The sequence below is a fragment of the Diadema setosum genome, chromosome 9 (assembly GCF_964275005.1).
Source record: "Diadema setosum chromosome 9, eeDiaSeto1, whole genome shotgun sequence".
In the NCBI taxonomy this organism is placed as follows: Eukaryota; Metazoa; Echinodermata; class Echinoidea; order Diadematoida; family Diadematidae; genus Diadema; species Diadema setosum.
Genome location: NC_092693.1, coordinates 3916203 through 3937043, shown reverse-complemented (window position 1 = coordinate 3937043; position 20841 = coordinate 3916203). Strand labels below are relative to the sequence as shown.

At 38.3% G+C, this 20841-nt stretch overlaps 1 protein-coding gene across 4 annotated transcripts in view; it reads right to left on the bottom strand.

Moving 5' to 3' along the window:
* The window catches only part of LOC140232676 (calbindin-32-like), a 179987-nt gene that overhangs the window by 15003 nt on the left and 144143 nt on the right, over positions 1 to 20841 (bottom strand). For all 4 annotated transcript variants that reach the window (XM_072312782.1, XM_072312784.1, XM_072312785.1 and 1 more), the window contains exons 3-5: positions 10492 to 10581; positions 3943 to 4026; positions 1871 to 1927 (exon numbers count right to left, since the gene is read on the bottom strand). In XM_072312782.1, coding sequence (XP_072168883.1) covers positions 1871 to 1927; positions 3943 to 4026; positions 10492 to 10581 — 231 coding nt within the window. The remainder of the gene's footprint in view (positions 1 to 1870; positions 1928 to 3942; positions 4027 to 10491; positions 10582 to 20841) is intronic.

The following is a 20841-nucleotide window of genomic DNA, read 5'->3' as shown; positions in this document are numbered from 1 at the left end:
TGTTGGCTTATCATAATACTCAACGTTCAAAGAATAATGTTGGTAATGCATTCAATGGAAAGCATTGAAATGGATGCCAGTAACTGGTCATCTGGGCCCCATTTCATAAAAGTTGATATGATATTAACTCTTGCTAGAATGGCAACATCCCTTAGCAACAGCCAATCAGGAAGCTGGATTCTTGTCGTTACATTGACAGTTGTCATTCCAGCAGGAGTTGCTATTATATCAGTTTTTTTTTTTTTTTTTTATGAAAAGGGCCCTGGACTATAAGCAAATTTATTTTTTGTTTGATCATGAATTCCATTGTATCGGGCAAGCTTATGCATTATGCCGCTCTGAAAACGAGTGAAGTGCCCAACTAGATGATAGAAAAGAAAGGTTATTCCTAACATAATATTATGTGAACATGAGCTAATTGTAAACTGACTAATTCAAAGAAAGGGCTACTTCATCCTCTCTCACGCTTTTCCCTCTTCGACTCTCGAAGCAAATGCCTTCAAGCGCGTTAATTCTATTTGCAATAAAGGCCGAAAGCCCATCAAGCTTCCCATTAACTGTAGCCTGTCTGTTTGCTCGAGGTATCGCTTCAGTTCTTTTTTTACGCCTTTATGTTGAAAACAAAACAACTTCATTTCCAGCCATCTCATGATATTCTGTATCATATTTTAATTATTGTATGCATGTATGATGATGATACAGAACCTAATAAGTCAAACCACATATCTAATTAAATCACATCAAATAGCTTGAAGGAACGACAGCATGTTAGCAATTCATATTTCTATTGTGTTTAATGTATTTCGTAATTGTATTTAAGTTTAATGTTAACTTAAAGGCATCGCTTTCAGCGCCGGCACAAAACTGCATGTTTTCACAAGCCAAATACTCATTCTCCTTCACCTCGTTGGTTTTATTCATAAGCGCCCTTTCAAGAACTATCTGACCAAGAAAGCATGAAATAAATAATGGCCATTATAAGGAGTGTTGTCTCTTTGTTGGTCAGGGCCGCGTTTTGCAAACTTCTGTTGAATTGAAATGCATTCATGTATCCTCAAACATCTATGAATATTGTCGTCTAGTGCTGCTAGGAGGATTACGGTGAAAATCCCTGCCTCAAGTTGACTATAAGAAAATCATGATCTCACCGGAGATGGAGCAGAGATGACGTAAATAACAGAACATTCCGCATTCGTTTCATTAACCGCACTATTCATTTTGATGCATTATCAATTAGGATGTTACCAATTTCCTTGGCCGCATAAGTCGATCGCCTGCAATTTGGAGCTATAGCTGCACCGTAAACCACCTCTACACGAACAAAGCAATATCAAAGACGCGTATTTACTATGACCCTTCCTTGGCGATTGTCCCACTATTTTGAAGTCATGAGAGCTTTTCCTCCCTTGGCAATCAACCGATCAGAGACTGTCGCTCTGAAAATATTGTACAAAAATTGCACAATACAAGGCACGTGTCATAACAACTTGAGCTTTCGCACCTAAGGCAGACATTAAAATGCTGGCCCCGTAATGTCCTTTCGCAATTTCCCCGTTGACCTATTATCACGCTGAAACAAAGTGCACACCAAACTAATGTTCTGAATACTTGATTTGTGGAAGTTTTTGTGCAAATTTCGACGCAAAGTTAGTAATGTGTGTTAAGTGCCCAATATAAAAAACCTTTGGATACAACATGGTTCTGTTCACAATCAGTGTAAGCTGGCGTAGAAATCAGATTCTTTGAAAAGATGAAAAGAGAAACGTCTACAGAATACTAATTGTCCTTCTGTCGTCACGGCATAACCATGGTCAATAATAATGTCAGTATTTGTCAGCTACGAACTCATGAGAGGTTCTCGTCAACAAACCTTCAGTTCACCAGCTTCAATGTACCCACTGTTGTCGGCGTCGAATTTCCTCCAGATCTGTAGGAAGAGCACATAAAAGGTTTTTAACTAAAGAGCCATTTGTTTGATAGGAAGAACAATGGTAACTTTGGTGTTACTTAACGATATAACTGAACAAAATATCTTGCCATGAATTGTGCCTCAAAGTTCTTGGTTTACACGAATCACTTTAGCGAGGCTTAAAGACAGAGTAATTTGTACTTATACTAAGATGACTTTTCCTTAACAAGAAAAGGGAATTGTAGTACGTAAGGTTCTATCGTACTTAGAGAGCCTGAACGTATTATAACTTAGAGGTATTTTTATTTATTTATCTATTCAGTTTTCTTTACCCAGGGTAGCCCCATCAGTGGTTTAAACACTGTTATCCTAGGGGGCCCTGCAACAGAATTACAAAATATAACAGTTCAACAAACACAAAATAACAAATTAAGGACATTCCTTTTTACATCATAACATCAACACAATATCAATACTCTGTATATGGGGTTTCATAAATATCATATGTCATCCTGTTTTTTTTTTATATCTTAGATAAAACTCATCCAAAGACATGATATTTTTCAACTCCATGCCTCTACACTTCACCTGAGTTTTTGTAAATAAATAGATAAATAAATAGATAAATAAATAAATAAATAAATTATATATATATATATATATATATATATATATATATATATATATATATATATTACCAGCTGTATGTTTTACGATGTTAGCTGCATAATGGAGGTGGATTGTTGTACTAGTAAGTAGCATCACGATTTACAGATAGTGGGGAGAGATATTCTCTTGTTGGATGTTTAATGTCTACATTAAAATAGACTCTTCACACACACACACACACACAAACAAACATACATCGTGGCAAAATTCCCTATTCTGATCACGTCTATATGGGAGAATTGCCTGAGAGAGATGTGCGGTGAGAAAATCCTCAAATATACAGGTGGTCCCGAGAGAACTTCACTTCTATGAATGTTAATCGAATAATTACAAGTTTAACTTCGACGGGCCCTGGAGAGGGAAGGGGACGGGGGACTAGAGGTGTTACATCTCATAAGCTAAAGGGAAAGAGGTGCGTACAATTATTCTCCATGGTTTCTTAACTTTTATTTTTGTGGATGGCTTGACATGAGAGACACTGTGAAGCCCCTTAACGAAAGGCGATGTTTTCCACATGGACTCATCTTCGCAAAATGACTGGTACAAGTTAGAGTGAAGTTTGTTTCTTTTTTTTTTTCTTTGCTCTTGTTCGAACATTGTCCTCTCATTGTACACTCATGCCAGGTGGTTGTGATAGCATTATTGTGATTCCTCACCAAACTACGATTACGGACTGTTTGTTGTTGTTGTTGTTGTTGTTGTTGTTGTTGTTGTTGTTGTTGTTGTTGTTGTTGTTGCTATGGCAACGTAATTTGATATTAGCCATATATATATATATATATATATATATATATATATATATATATGTATATGTATGTATGTATATACACATATAAGAGAACGAGATAGCGTTCCAAAATCACGAGTGGTTAGTCTTGACTTCCGAGTGTTAATTTCTTTGCACAGCTTACTCTCATGAGAAATATACTACTTGACCAATGCTGATGAAATGAATTGCTTAATAGTCTAGAATGGAGGTGTGTTGTGTTTCTACTATAGCGATGCCATTACAGAATCTACGAAAACAAACAAACAAACATACATACATACATACATACATACATAGCTTTTGACGAACCGACATGGACTTAGAATGGCATCTAGAGTAAAATATCACTAAAGGTTTTCAAAAGGTTTTAAAGCAACCAAACTGATATGAATACAGAACGAGTGAAAGCGCGGGGAAACTATTCTACGTGATAGTAAAAGATCGATTCGTGAGTTTTGCATTGCTTTCATGAAGTCGCAGGAACTGGGGTTTATTGATTTTTTTTTTTAAATATCATTCATTCCTCATTCCAGAGTACCGATGAAAGTAAAAGAAATCAGTGAGTACATTAAAACGGCAACGCTTCCATCCTTACCTCCATGAACTCAACGCTGGATCTGGGTTGCTGGGAGCGAAACAGCACGAGAAAGTTTTCCTCAGGTTGGAGAAGCTCTGCAAGCTGTATACAGTGATTACAATGTATAAACAGGGAGAAAAAAATGGAGAGAGAGAGAGTGAGAGATGTGAATATATTCGTCGAGTGCGGAATATATAGTCATAGAGGCAGAAATGAGTATCATGTACACTGATTTGGATATTCATGCGCGTTTACCTCTCGGGGCGATATCGAGAGCAACGCATAAATTTATTCTGTTAATGGCTAACGGTGGAAAAAAAAAACAGACGACAGCGTCAACAGAGAGTAAACATGAACGGCTCAGTTCTCGCTGTAGTTTGTTGAAAGACACCAAACATTCCGAATAAGTTAGGACCTTCCTTCATACACCTATGTCAATACAAATATAGCATCTATATATCATGCAAAAAGGGAAGGTAAGAATTACCTTAAGGGCAAGGGTAAAGATGTAAATAAAAAAAAAAAGAATTGAATCTGACCAATCGATCATCAGCACATTTCTTACCGATAAAGTTAGCAAGGAGCATTTTTTTTTCCTTTTGCTGTGTGCGTGTGTGTGGGGGTTTGGATGGTTATATAGTATGCCTCTTTATATACTTTTCCTTCGCCAAGCAGTTCGATGGTACCACTACCATGTCTATATACGTTGCAAACTGATAAGCGAAGCACTATAGGCGTAAACCCCGTGCTTCCCTTAGGCTGCATCCTGCTAGACCGACTTGCCACCCCGTCCAATAATCGATTGGACATCAGTCAGTCAACAGTCGCTAATTTCAGCGCTTCTTTACTCTGCTGAATTGTGTGGGCTTTCCAAACACCAGTGAGTGCCCTTTGATAGCTGAAGCAATCGCTCAATTAAGAATCACATGGACATCTTCTGGCTAGGATGACCCCAAAGTGTTATCGGTATAGAAAATGTGGCGAGATTATTTGACATCTTATGAAGACGTGAACATACTGAGAGATGTATACACACACACACACACACACACACACACACATACACACAGACACACACACATTTGTACAATATAGATTACGCGTGTATTCCTGTCTGTCTGTCTGTACTTGTACCTATGTACAAAAGAAATAACGTAATTGGCCATTTTTGCACGGCAAATTTTAGAAAAACATGTAAATTATGCTGATCTCATAGAAACGATTGTCAGTGACAACTTGAAAGAAACACAATCGTCACAATTATATCCACTTGGTATTTGAGCATCGAACTAGAAACTCAACAGAACAGCTTCGTGGGTTGCTACTATTGTAAATACCAGGAAAGTTTGTGTGTGTGTGTGTGTGTGTGTGTGTGTGTGTGTGTGTGTTTTTTTTAGCGTAGGCGCCATCCTGTATGTAATCAGTTACTTCGCGCCATGTTAAAATAGAATCGAATACGAACAGAGAAAGGAAGAGAAGAATAGCTGGAAAAGAATAAAGTGGTTTCATTGATCGCGAGGGAGAAACACTGGTCATTTCCATACTTGAGGTTCAGGTCGCATTAAAGTTTGGTCTGTTCCCACTTGTTTGTCGGTGTCAGACAACGCAAAATTCATCAACCTGGTGTTTATGTGTAACGCGTATATAGGTCCTGATGTACGCTGTATGATGTATCATAACTATACATGTAGATATACAAACATTATAAGTGTATACGTATGAAGTAATTAATGACAACATGCAAGCAAATTGACTGTTTATATTTGTATACAACGGGAAACCATTTTTGTTGTGTTAGGTATGTAATATGTGTTTCGTTGTGAAAATATATATTGGTAATATTATCATAGGCTTGTAGTTTGGTTTTTTTTTTTTTTGCATTTAAGATTTTATGTCAAAGCGAGTCAGCCTTCAGGCTGGGAATTTGGATGTATTTGTACAATAATTAAACTTCGTCTCCTATTTTACTGTGTCGACCGCTGTAGGGCTCTCAGCTTTATCTTTCGCTTATTGTAAACTTTGTATTTCTTCTCTAACTTTCAAGAACATAATTTTACATCGTTATTTGTTTCTGTGATGCCACGACAATCGACATTCATTTCCGCATTCCTGTATTCGGACAACACTGACAACGCCTACAAACACCAGGGCAAGCCATTTTCCTTTTTTTTTTTCCGGCTTAGACAAATTCTTATCCAAAGCGCGTATTCCATAAGATTTGGCTGAGAATTTTGCTACGAATTTTGCCCTTCTAAACGACAGATTTTGGTTTCCTGACTAAGCAAAATTGCTTAAAACTTTGCGGTTGGCATTACATATCGACATTTGTCTAAGAAGTTTGCTCTTACTGTCTTGAAGATAGCTATGAGTAGTCTTAACTTGGGTTGCCACAGGAAAATTTCATATGGGTATACAGTTAACGATGTAAGAAAGATGGCGGCTTCAGCTAACACCACGACCAACATGAAATTAGACAATATTTGGCAAATAAACAAGTTCATCTATAATGAAATGAGTTCAGAGTTTAGGTGACAGCAAAATTTTTTTCCTGTGACGTCCAAGAATTTAGATTTTGCGAAGTCATATCGTCCCACTAAAAGAAACAAAAACAAAACCCCTAATGTTTCTAAAATATCTCTAGGGCCGTTTTCTTAGCCACGCAAACGGCTAAGACAAATTACTTAGACTTAGGAAAAATGTCTCAGAAGTCTTTTGAATACCGGCGTAGACGTCCGGACACTGTCATTTCTCCCTTGTTTCTCCTCTCGTCGGTCAAAGGTCAAAGCGATAAAGATGACCATGCGCATGCTTTGATTTTCAGCATTCATAACGTATGCAGACGTCAAAGATGGCGATCTGCGAGTCCTCATCAATTATTACCCCCATATCCCACCTGGAATAGTCTAAATGATTAAAAACCTGGCCCGCGGGTCTACTGCCATGAAGATGGGGGGGGGGGGGTAACTCTATCTATGCATCGTAAATGCTTCATGTGGTGATGTTTATCGAATGAATTATCAAATAAACATGTACTGGGTAGAATGCTGAGCAAATTTTGTGGCAGAGCTAACTGGAATGGATCTATACAGTAGTCGGCAATTTGCTTACTCAATAACATGTTTGTATCAATGACGTATTATTATGCCTTATTTTTGGACTTTGTTATTCGATTGGTGGGGTCAAATTCCACGATCATCATCCACTTTCATTCACCTTTAAAAAGAAGAGCACAAGAAAAACAACTTCCGCCTAAACTCTACTCATAAATCCACCGACGTGTCAGGACTCATTAAACTTATCCCAACACTAAACAGTCTTTTCAGCCCTGCTCTCTGTTTCAACTTTAATATCATAAAACATGCTTCTAGTTCACGTTTCGTAATAGCAAGAAAATCTAAATCCTGAAACGAAACCTCTTAGGTTTATGAACGAGACGATCACAAATTTCATCAAAATCTTTTTTCCACGGGGTGATGATAAACTTTTATTCCCTTCAATCAAAATCGTAAATATGTCATTATGATCATTATGATATGTCATTGATACTTATTTTGAAGGCATTGTGCTGGTTATGAATATATATCTTAAAACCAAAAGCTTACAGAGGAAAAAAATATACCCAAACCGAACAATGAATGGAAGAGTCCATGAGAATAGCAAGAGATGGGAGGGACGCTCAGTTACCCAAGCAGACCAGTAATTTGTGAGTCGACTTTGGTCATTGCTTTTTTAATTTTGTTACGATACTTTATCGAGCAGTCTAAAAACCGAGGGATCCTTAAAATGAGCACACAGGGCTTTTATATTTCACGCTCCTGTGACTTGCTTCGATATGACCCTGCTAACTCGGACTGCTTAAAGTGGGAATACGGGGCGTCACTGTACTTCCAATATGCTTAGTCAGCCGGAAGTCAATCCCCAGAGGGCGCCGTTCTTTTTCCTTTCTAGAAGACGACGCCATTTCACCACTTTCCACGCGCGACTTCATAGGAACGAGCAAGAAAAGCATCGGAAATCCCTGCTCTACGTGCTTGAAATTCAGCCTTCTTCCCTGTGAGGAAAGCAAAGAACGCCTTCCTGTTAGATTACTTACTCTCGTGTGCTAGAAAAACGGCGATGTGAACCCGTTAATTTAAAGAAACTCCAAATGTTTTAGAAGCCTAAGGAGGTTTGAAAAAAAAGTGGCATGACAATGACAGACTTGTAACAATAATGTTATCTGGTAATGTACGGACGACAGTCGTTTGGAAAATGGTGAAAATGAGTTGGTTGTGCTGCGACTCTAACGAACTTGATAGATTTGATGAAAACTGAGATGTAACTGATTTCACTACTAATAGGCTCAGATGAAATCAAATGAAAACTTAAAGCGATGTCTATCATGCACACAGTGCAGCATTTTTTTTTAAATACATATCACCAGCACAACATGATTGCAAAACATGATAATGTTGGTATCTGATGAGATGTCGCCTTCTTTAGTTTGTCATCCGATGCGATGACTTTTTTTTCGCTGCCGTTTTGCCGCGTACAAGCCATCGGCAAGGGTTAGTAATAATGCCTACTTAGCTCCCCCATCGAGCCGAAAGCTCGAGGAAGAAAACGGGAGAGAAGAGTGTAGGAGGATTTGAATAATCAAGAAAATGGGATTCAGATGATGAATTTTATGCATCGGTCGTTCACTCTGCGGGTTCGCAGGCTTTGATAACGAGATTCGCAATGGAATGAATCTACTGCGTTGGATAATAATACACCAAGGTAGCGAGGACATGATATGAACCCGTTCAAAAAAGACAGATCCTCGAAGACCTATCCCTACATCACGTTGCTTGCATGTTTATGAAGATATCCTATTTCTAGATTTAAGTATTACCTGTAATGGAACATGTATTTGATCATGGAATGTCATGACTTTGACATTCAATTTTCTAACATTTTCCAAGAGGCAAACTGTACATGATTAGGATGTTGTTTGAAATATGCCTTTACTGTCTGAATGTATTTCATATCAAAATGCAAGGGAATGGAAAAACAAAACAAAACAAAACAAAACGCACACACACACACACACACACACACATACAACCAATCAAATAATATATTCTGTTACGTTACAGTAAGACTATATAGAAACGAATCATTTACACCAACGCTATCAAGTTCCCGCTCTATGAAAAACGAATTTAAAGTTTGGAGGCCACCTGAGCTGTTGCGTCACTTGCGGGTGTGCACACACACACAAATTCCATAAAGTCATGATTAATTCCGTAATTTAAGAATTAATGTGGTCACACCCATATTGTCTCTCACGTAGTTCGCGTTCATTTGTTAATTTATCTTGCTGAGTGGTCGAGTCTCGGCAGTAACAACTAGTATTTAAAGCCCAAGGTAACTAGAAGTTGGTACATAATTAAAAGTCCAGTAATTTTATGTGCGTCTTTTAATACCGTCTTCAGATCGTACCACAGGCATGCTTTGTACGCGACAAGATGAATCTCAATTTAGTAACATGATTGTTGTGATTAAAAGAGCAAAGTCATTGACAGCTTGCCTCGATTTGTTTAAGTCGTTAAGAATAACATTCTATATATATTATATTATATATATATATATATATATATATATATATATATGTGTGTGTGTGTGTGTGTGTGTGTGTGTGTGCGTTTATGTGTGTGTGTTTGGGGTGAAAGGAGGATAACACATTTTCTTTATGGGTCACTTTTTTATTTTAGAGAATGCGCTTGTCGAAAATTAACAATTGATAATTTATAAGGCAGAGGTCTAGACCGAAGCTCTCCAGTTTGCTTATAAGAAAATGGACTGTACAGGAATGAACGTTATGCGTTCTCTGGTAAAAAAAGAATGAATTAAAATACCCATAGAATATGCCATGCTGATCAATAATATTCACTGTCGTTATTTACACGATTACTATCATAATGATGATCGTAATCTTAATCAGCGTTCCCTTTATCATCGTAAGTATAATTACTATTAATGATAAGCGTCAAGCGATTACCAGTGGGTATAGAAGATACGACTGAGAATGGTTTTAACAATTATTTCTGGCATTGGTATTCTGTGTTGGCAAATTGAATAATGGCTGTTTGCCACGAACACCCAAGCATGCGGTCTCGTTTTGTTTTTGTTTTGTTTCGTAACTTTCAGAGGTTAATGACAAGGAATAGGAAGCAGTGTTATTTAACACTGAATAGAATACACTGGGATAAATAAGATTATAAAATAACACATAATGATAATAATAATGATAATGATAATAAAAACATAATGATGATGAAGATGATAATAACAATGATAATATAGTAATACTACTATACTACTACTACTACTGTTACTATTAGGATAATATTATAATAACAATAATCGCAATTTTAATTGTATTCTATATCATTAATAGTATTAGTATAGTTGTTATCACCACTACTATTATTTCTAACGTCACTACTCTTACTATTATTACTTCTACTACTACTACTACTACTACTATACAACCGTCATTATCGTTGTCATCATAATCAAATTCGATGAAGTTCTTGGTCTCACCTCCCTCATCTCGATCCTGCCGTCTTTGTTTTCATCATAGTCTTCCATCATGTCATGAACGAGCTTGTCGAACATAGTCTCCGAGTACTTCTGCGAAGAGAAGATCAAAAACAAGAAGAGAACGAGATGATAATCGTTGAATACACTTCTTTGAGACTGTGAGAAAGGAGAAAAAAGGACCCCATTACCCTACTGGAAAAACACAGTGTGGTCACATAGTCGACTATGTGAAAGTGCTCGAATTTAAGACAGTGTGGAGATGATTTCACACTGTGGATTGGTTTTCACAGAGTGTTCACATGTTAATGATGGTTCCCTGTCACACTGATGTGAATTGATGATTCACAATGTGTTCACACTGTTAAAACGCTCGAATTTAACAATGTGAAGAGATTTCATACTGTGTTCAAACTGTGTTTCTCACACTGTGGGACACTGTGTTCTATCAAGCAGGGTACTGTGCCTGTTCGTCATTCTTCTCTCAATGAATGCAGAGAATTCATTTCGATTTCGCGCAAACGTACTCCTCCCATGAAGTTTGGAATTGCCATACCTGTCTCTTCAAGCTTTTCTAAAGGAAAACTTGAATTTTGGTGCTTTTCTTTTCCCTTTTCATTAACCCTTTCTGTGCCTATGTGTCAAACTTGCACAAATTTCACACGCAAACCCAGGGGCGGATCCAGTATTGCCGTATAGGGGAGGCGACCTTACAAAATTAAAGGGGGGGGGGTGTGCAAAGCCCCCCATTTTTTCTTTCATTTCTTTTGTTTTAAAAAAAAAATAAAGAGGGGCGCGTGCCCGGTGCGCCCCCTCCGGATGTTAAAGATACATCTGTTTGTCCCATAAACTATCGAGCTCAATCATTATAGGTTTTGCTTATTAATAGGTTTGTTTTGACACCATTTGGTATTTCCTCTTGAGACCACGGTCGTTCAAAGCGCTGGCAAGTCAAAGAAAAACATATTATATTTTATTAGGCACCATTGTCTAGTTTACAATTTGTGGACACGTTTACGTACATATTCACGCGTACATGCATACGTACATACACGGATACATACATACATACATACATACACATTTATGTACATATAAATAATGATATACATGACATTGAAGTTGCTATACATAATACGTTCTCATGAAATCAATGTTCCGTAATAAGCGAGCATCCAGTCTGTAAGACAGAAACCAGGCAGAGATAGTAAAGATAGTGCCATTTCGATTATAAGATTTAAAATATATATATATATATATATATATATATATATATATATATATATATATATCGCAACAAATCCAACCAATATCGGTGAAATGTTAACAAGCTGTATGAATTTGACTGCAGTCTGACTAAAATAGTCAACAGGTTATGCTATCCAGTTTGCGCGGGTATGATAACTACAAATGTGGCAGCAGTTCGCTTTACGCGCAAGTCGATATTTCGGTCACCTGCAATACTTGTACATGTATTATGATGGCGCCTTCGCTTTATGCAGCGCTTCCAAACTCAATCCTGAAAAAATTGCATGCTGCATTAAAAAAACACACACAATACACGGGTATCTCCTATGAATGCTAGATGAGCTGCGACATACCGAGTAACTTGTAAATCACGTCACAGCTTAATGCAAGTACGTGCACCTACACAATTTGGGGTTTGTACTTGATGTGAGTTTTCTCTTTTACCTCTGCCTCTGTTTGCAAGTATGTAAGATACAACTACAAATCACGTCATAGACTTACGCCTACACTTTTATTTCCGTCGATTTTCATTTCTCATCATTTTTCATCCACATGTCTCTGACACAACATGGATATCATCAGACAAAGACTGAAGAGCAAGCACTACAAGATGTGATCTATCTTAAATATCTTTTAGATTTTTATTATTTCGGAGCAGAACCAAATAACGATTGAAAGACAAAACAATGACAACAAAAACAAATTACGTGTCACCATTTCATTCAATATTTAATCTATTTATTTTCTATTACACGAGATAAATTCTAAAACTTTAAGATAAAGCAATGAATGCTTTAAGACAATTTTTGATAGACTGATATGAGAATTGTCAAATTTTTAGTGATGATGAATTAAGTCAACAGTGAGTGGAAAGTAGATACCTCAGAAGGAAAAAAGAGAAAGAGATCTGCCGGGCATTAACCTGCATGCCATTTTCATTTTATTTCATAAGTCAAAATATGAGAACGAGAAAATCGTTATGTTGTTTGCATACTAATCATCAAAAAGTTGTTTCTCATACAATCTGCGGGTGTCTTGTTGCTTTTTCAATCACCGATCAGGGAATTTCACTTAAAGGGGAAGTCGTCTCAAACGATTAGACGCAGCAATAGTGGTAGAGCACATCATTGTAGCTTTTTATTAAAATTAAACAATCATGTTAAAGTTATTTTTAAAGTGTTTGCGCCGCTATCGCTGCATGAGAAGACTACAAATGTATGTGACGTCACTGCAGAACAATGATATAAAGAGCATTCCACAAAATATCACTCTTTTATTAAAAGGACACGCACCTTCAACTTGTTACAGAAATTATCCCTGCTTCTTGAAAGAGGAAAGTAAATTGCGCATTAATTACGCTAAATAAACGAAAACATGTCGAGTTCTCTTAATTTGGGGGAAACAATTGCCCTTTAAAATCTAAACATGATGCAAAAGAAAGTTTGCCGCAGGCGATTTCGCTGCGACCTTCGAATGTGGCACATTTAGTGCCTAATTAGTATGCATCTCATCTCCTATAGGGAGCATCATCCTGCATGTCTCATTTACGACGAGCCCTTAGACGACAGCATTTCACTCTTTAAAAAAAAATATATCAACAACAGTGACGAATTTTTATGCACTCATTGGATTTTGCCTCATGAACCCTCTTTTAATGTCTATGTTTGTCAGTAAATGTTCAAAAAGAGTACCAAGCCTATTGATCTTAACCAAGTAAGGCTTTTAGTGCTCACTTCCCGTTTGTAGGTCGGCGGACTTTGTAAATATAAGTACTGTATAGCATTGAGAGCCCGGTGGTCGGTCCCAACGAGTAATCAAGCGCTCGGCTTCAATATCGCTGGAGTGGAAGCAGCCGCCATGTTTGTTCTCGCTGCCGCTCATCGCCCCACGACCAAGATAGAGAAGGGAGAAGGGAAGAAGGGAAAAGATGATCAATATTTATTACCCTCTCGCTTCACCCCCCGTAAGGCCAATTGCAAGGAACTGACTGCGATGGGATTTGCACTGGTTTTATAGGTCGACCCTATTTCATCCGATTAACAGGCAAGCTCGTGTACCTATAACCAGTATACTCGTAGGCCGGTAACAAGAGCCAGGGAAGCTTTAGGACGATGTTATGACTGCAGCAAATGTGTGCGTGTGTATGTGTGTGTGTGTGTGTGTGTGTGTCTGTGTGTGTGTGTGCATAAATGTCCTCGTTTATGCACGTGTGCTGCTGTATGAGGGAGCATGCATGTTTGTAGGTGTGTTTGCGTGAAAATGTTAGTTTTTGCTCGTCACTGCAAACTGTCTATGTATATTACACTGATGACGATACCTGAGTTTTGTATTCTCATTCCTACAATATTTTTACGTACGTGACAGAAGACGAATTTTTGTGATCTGGTGTTCAGTCACGAAATTTTGGAATTCAACTCGGCGAGGTCATAAGAATCGTTCATACAAAAATAAGCAGCTACAAAAAAGAAGATAATTATTTGACCACACGCTAAAGGAGAATTGTGGTCAGTTCCAAAAATGCATTTATTGTCATATACAACGACTTTTTTTTCGAATCTCAACATCGATCTTCGTTGTCGTCTCGATACTCATGAAATGAAGTTATCTCGAGGGAAAAAAAAACACCTTTCTTTTACATGGGTTTTATACGGTGACCTACAGACAATGTTCCCCTTGCGAAGTAAGCTTTTGACGCGAATGCAATCCGATAGGCCTATGTATGAAAAGGAACCATGATCCGCATTGCATGATAAACCTGATACATCTTATACTGATCACAGGTAAACTGGATGTTGATACCAAATTTCGCTCTTAATTTCCCCCACCTATTTGAATTGAAATATTTTTTTTACCCACTGTTTATGAGAAGCAGTGTGTCACGTATTAACCCTATCAATAAATACACACTTATTTATATGGAAGTCAACAGGTTAAAGATTAACTCGATTGTTCTCTTCTTACAAAGAACTCATCCCACTCACTCTTTGTGCATCCATCAACCGAAGGGTGGGTGGAGGTGCGTTGGGGAGGGGGGGGGGGGGGGGGGTGGCATCATCTAGAAAGACCTGTCTCGAAATGCCACCGTAACATTCTGCGAGAGTTCCCACCCCCAACGGAATTTGCCGGATTAATAATGCCTTAATCCCCGAGGAGGTGATGGTGGAAAAATCGCTGTCACGGAGAGAGTGGGTGAAACAGTCCCGAACATGCATATTATCTGGGGAAACTCTGCACGAACGTTTTAGTCAGACGTCAATGAGGCATGCAGAATTTATAGAGTTCTTTTTTTGAGGATGATATCCGATTACGGTCCACATGTTTTCTGATCCCTTTTCAACTTTACGCGATGTGCTAAATGAGAAAAAAAAAGTTGGCCTACATGATATATCTGCCCTTATTCCATGGAAATGTAATATCCATTTTTTTTTTCAAATCATTCCGTTTGGAGATGGGCGTAAATGCTACCGAACCCCCCCCCCCCCCAAAAAAAAAGAGTATTCTCTGTTCTCGGCAGAATCTCACCGTGGTATAACGGTCTTCTAAACAGGATGCATTTGCTACAAATACACGCGTGGGCTACATCCTTGGAGATGTTCTCTTACCCATTGTTATAATACGAAATGATGTCCATCATATATTTCACATAAAACCTGGGAATGTCTGAGAGGAATTTGACAATACATTGACCTTCGCTTTGCATGCTGTAATAATAATGAATGATACACAAAAAAAGATCGAAAGTTTGATGGAAGGCATTATTTATCATTTGCAGATGAAACAGAAACCCAACTTTAGTGCTTCAAAATAGTTCTAAGATGTGAGTTAGGGATATAAACAACTAATGTAAAAATACGAATCAGTATAATCAATGTTAAGTATCAAATATACAAAATGTGAACAATAGTTATGATAAGAATATTTCTAGACTAAACCGTCTACAGTTTTTAGTGGTATGTCCTTATATTTTAGGCTTTATTATGAATTTTTTATATGGTAGGATGTTTTGTAATGCAATTAACCTACGTACACATATGCATCAAATGTAATATCTCGAACATTTTGTTTTTTAAATCACTGCTCTCAATGGTAAACAGTCCCTTTCATGTGTCGGATTTATGCTATCTGAAGGTTTGACGTAAAGAAACGCAGGAAACATTAAAAAATGCTGTATTTTGTCATTGATGCATCAAAGTGTATCAAAAACTGCTCCTATAATGCCAAGAATTCAGTGAACCAAATCGTAACTCAAAGGACAAATTAACAACAAAAACCGAAGCAAAGACCAAATGTGCATGTATACAATCCTCTTTCATCCCCAAACTAATGTGTGTATGTGGTGGGGGGGGGGGGTGTTGATCCCGAAAACGTGATGCAAACAGGCGAAAAAAATTGAATTGATGCACACGCAGGTATTTTGCATTCAACATTGTTCAAAGGAAGTCATCCTCATTCCCAATGGACGAGACATGATTCATTCCAGATAAGTTCCCTACGTCTTCCAGTAGCTATGGCAACAGGAGTTTCTTTCACAGATTTTGGGGACTGAGAGCTTAAAAATCATATTATTTCCCCATTTCTTGCATTTACATCGATAGAATAACCGAGTATCTGCGGACCTTGATTATGCTGAACGTTTCTCCTTGCTATTTTCTCCTTCTTGACATCTTGCCCACATACATTTCACACTCCTACACATCCAAGATAAGTCTACGTGAGTACACGTACAAGCATGCAAACGCATATATATCAATACACACATAAACAAACACACATCAACACTAGCCACTCAACTTATTTACATCCTTGTTCAATAATGCTTTCCTGAAATAAATGTTTTGTTTGACGCACAGAGGCTTTTTTCCCTTGTCTTTTGCGATAATGATGGCAGTAACATCTCTCTTTATCGACGACACGTTCCTTTATGAACATTTGCTTCTTCTCTTTTGCCTCCTCCCCATCCCCCATCCCTCCTAATTCCCTTTCTCATTACTCTACCTCTCCTTGTTATTATTATTCTTCTTTTTTTTTTTTTTACAAGGGCGGTGAGTTGGCTCAGTCGGTAGAGCGTCTGCCTCACGATCCTAAGGGCCCGGGTTCGAACCCGAGTCTGGACTGGGCAATGTTGTGTGTAAGCATACCGTCCCCTCTAGTAAGAGGCAAAACACTCTGTCCCTCGGATAGGACATAAAATGGAGGTCCCGTGTATGAGAGAGTAACAACTCATGCACGTAAAAGATCCCGCTTCATTCATTCATCGCAAAGAGCAGGGTGTTTAACCCGGTGAAGTGGTCCCACGTCACATCCATCTGGACCCCATGGAAGACCAGCTTAACCCATATTCAGCTTAAGCTGAATATAGGTTATCCAGTCATCTTCTCAGATGGAAATGAAAAACAAACTACCTCTCTACAAACTCATATATATATATATATATATATATATTCTTTTCTCCCTCCCCCATGTCCATTTTTCTCCTTCTCTTTCCATCTCTTCTTCGTAACCTCATCATCCTTTTATTTCTTTTCTTGTCGTTTCTCTTGAGTCAAGTGAACAATCGGATATTTCATCACAAATCGTGGCAACCGGAGAAGTCGCTGGGCGCCAAATTAAACGCTCGATTTGCGATTAGACTACCCATACTTACTTCTCTCATCCCCCCCCCCCAAAGATGATTCGCTTATTTACCTTCCCTCTCCATGACGACGAGGATCGCAAACCTTTTGGAAGTGCATTTGTTCCCTCCTGTTTTACACGCCTCTTCCTGCCTCGAGTATATTGCATGCCACCTCCCCCTCCGAGGTACGTGGAGCCCCATCACCAGCCCGACACTTTCGACAAAATGCACGAAATTGGGCTTTATTTGCACATTCTCCACAGTTCCAATCCGACGCAAAATGTTAAGTCGGCTGTCTTTGTCAGTGACGGCAAGTGCCGAAAGGAGTTCATCGCTTATACCTCTGCAGTATTTTCGTTGTGAGTGACCAAGGTGTTTAGGGACTTTCAGCCTGTTCTTTGTGTAATCCTAAAGGTGTCTCGGAGGCGATATCGAAAAAAAAAAACACAAAAACTCACCAGCAACTGTCCAAGTCTTCATTGATAGCCAAATCTTAACTTCAGTATAGAAAACAGCACACACATAACTTTCAAGTTTAGATGGCTTGCGTTTGAAAAAAAAATCTCATTGGATTTCTACATCTGTCATACGTCTGTCTTCTCAAGGAACTTTATCTAAATAACAAAGTCAAGACCAGACTGAAGTCACAGAATCCAAGTTTTCACGACGTATACTGTCAAGATGACAAACAACACGTCCAAACGGAATGATTCCGTTTCCCCTGTTTTTTTTTTCTTCTTCAATAAGTGAATAAAGCCCTCCGGCTTAGATATGGAAATAAAACTCATCCCTACTTAACTAACACTCGATATCAAACCATATATCCTCTGTCTAATACGTCTACGTTGAACGATCTATAAATTTCAATCAAGATATGGACCCTGATCTTCTTGGGCCAGGGTGTCTGAAGGATATTAATTTGTATGCTTGCGCTTAGAAACCAATTTTCTATTAAATCTTGCCTCGGTTGACCGACAGCTGTCACTCATTTTTTTTTTCATCCAATAAAGAGAGTATTTGTGTGTTTTTTTTTTCTAAAAACAAAACCAAAGGAACAAACAAACAAAGAAACAAACAAACAAAAAACAAACAAACAAACAAACACAAAGGGACAAGAGGAGCGCTTGTCACTTATTGTAGGCTTATGTTGGGCATCATTTCGGAATCAAATTCAGTGCAATACCCGGGACACGCACTGATACATGCACACACAAAGAAGTGATTTCGCGTGAAGAACGTGCTCCCGAATGTCTCGGTCGCACTTGCTAATATTGTACATTTTGGAACACGGGGAAAATTCCTATGCATACTCATGTTTCTTCCTCAAAGTGCAACTCCGCTCCGCGTCTAGTTTGACCTTATAAGGAACAGTGAAGAATGAAATCATATAAAATAGAATGACAGGACTTTCATCAACAACAACAACAAAAAATGGACATAGCATTTAAAGAAAAGTTATGGAATTTTCAATTTGATATGTTTCATGGAAGAGTGAAGCACACGAGCAAATGCGACGATGTCATTGCTGCTCAACACTTTCGAAGGTCTGTAAATAAAATCATGATAAATATTCTGTATAATTTGGTCGATAATTTAGCAATCACAAACCCTTCCTCAAAGAGTCGACGTCTTATAAGCTTGTTAAACACAACAACAGATAGTTTGATGCGAAGTACGCAAGTTGTCACCTCCCCCCACCCCATCTTGCCCCATTTTGTAAGAATTTTTTAGGTCAATAGGTAATTCTTGGAGTGATGACGTCATTGCTATATTTAATTTGCAAATGTGGTTGTGACAAATGTTATTTTTCCGTGGAATACATGAAATTCTAAAATTATCCCGCAACCTCTTTTGATGAAACGCCTATGATGTGGATTGTGTTTGCGTGTGTGTTTGTTTGTTCTTTTACTAAATTAATCAAAGTATAATGAACAACCGATATTGCTCTTTGAAGCCCAGATGTTCACGTCGGTTCCAAACATATCAACGTGCACCAAAATAGCTTAACATGCCATGCGCTCACTACTGGCCTGTACACAAATAAACAACATGAAGAGCCTATACCTCGTTTCTTGATCAAGATCTCGATCGAAATAATTGTTATGAAGAATTATAAATAGCGTTTGACGTGTGCTTGTGCTCGGGGAAAAGACGATCTCCTTTGAAGTATTTTCACTATTCCTGCAATGTGTCAACAAGATTGAGTGAAGAGACGTTAACAAACAAATTAATAAAAGTCCTTGACATTCTGGAAGAATTTCCTGTTTATCTGAATGATGGGCGCGGGCAAATAGTATAGAAATATGTTTCTTTTTTTACCTGGTCCTTGTATAATCCGTTAAGTCCGAGATATCTTGATTCTCCGTAGGGTTAATACAATGTACACATGGTTCCCGAAAGCAACGAGTTAAGAAGCAACATGCATTTCGCGCAACATGAATGAACGGTACGGGAGCAACAGACTTTACAAGCGAATAATATGAGGGAGGGAATTGGTATGTTCATCAGAGCAAGATAGTGTTTGGGTTTTTCTGGGTTTTTTTTTTCTTCTTTTCAATCTGAACTTGATTTTAGTAATGTTAAGTTAGTCGAATAGAATATTTGCAGTAGAGCTTTTCGTCAGACTAACGTGATTTAAAAACCCATTAACATTTTCATCAGTGCAAAAGGCGAAAGTGTGTCAGTTCCTTGTAGCCAACTTGTTAGGCAAATATAGCAAGAAAGGAAACATGAAATCGCTACGTTCGCTTTGCCGGAAGATTGCCGACGACACCCCATCCTCACCCCATTCTCGCCGGCACACTCACCCCTCATTTCCACCCCATCTCCCACCCGTGTTGTAAGTGGCCATTAGGCATGCATTGCGCCCTATAAGGATATATGGACGCAAATATAGCCAAAATGTATCGAGAGCATGAGACCATAATGATCTACCCTTTTCAGAGGCTGGCTGGGGACCAAAATGACCTTTCTATCAAGACGGTGCAACTGAAAACTAGTGATCCAGAGAAGGAGGAGGAGGAAGAGGAGAAGGAGAAGGAGGAGGAGGAGGAGATGATGATATAGAAGGAGAAGAAGAAAAAGAAGATGATGATGAAGATGAAGATGAAGATGAAGGTGAAGAAGAAATAGAAAAGAAGAAGAAGGATGAAGATGAAGATGAAGAAGAAGAAGAAGAAGAAGAAGAAGAAGAAGAAGATGATGATGATGAAGATGAAGAAGAAATAGAAAAGAAGAAGAAGGATGAAGAAGAAGAGCAGGAGGAGGGGGAGGAGAAGAAGAAGACGAAAAAGAGGATGCATCCTCGCCATGCCGGGGATCTATCAAGGACTTCAAAAGTGTTTGTTTTGGGGTTTGGGAGTTTTTTTGTACCTCGACACAAAATCTGAAAGATGTGCACGCATAGTAGTCTAGTCTCATCTCTATAACTAAATTCACCTGCACATAAAGACATTATTCCCCTTGAAGGCGGAAGGTTGAAAGAGAGACAG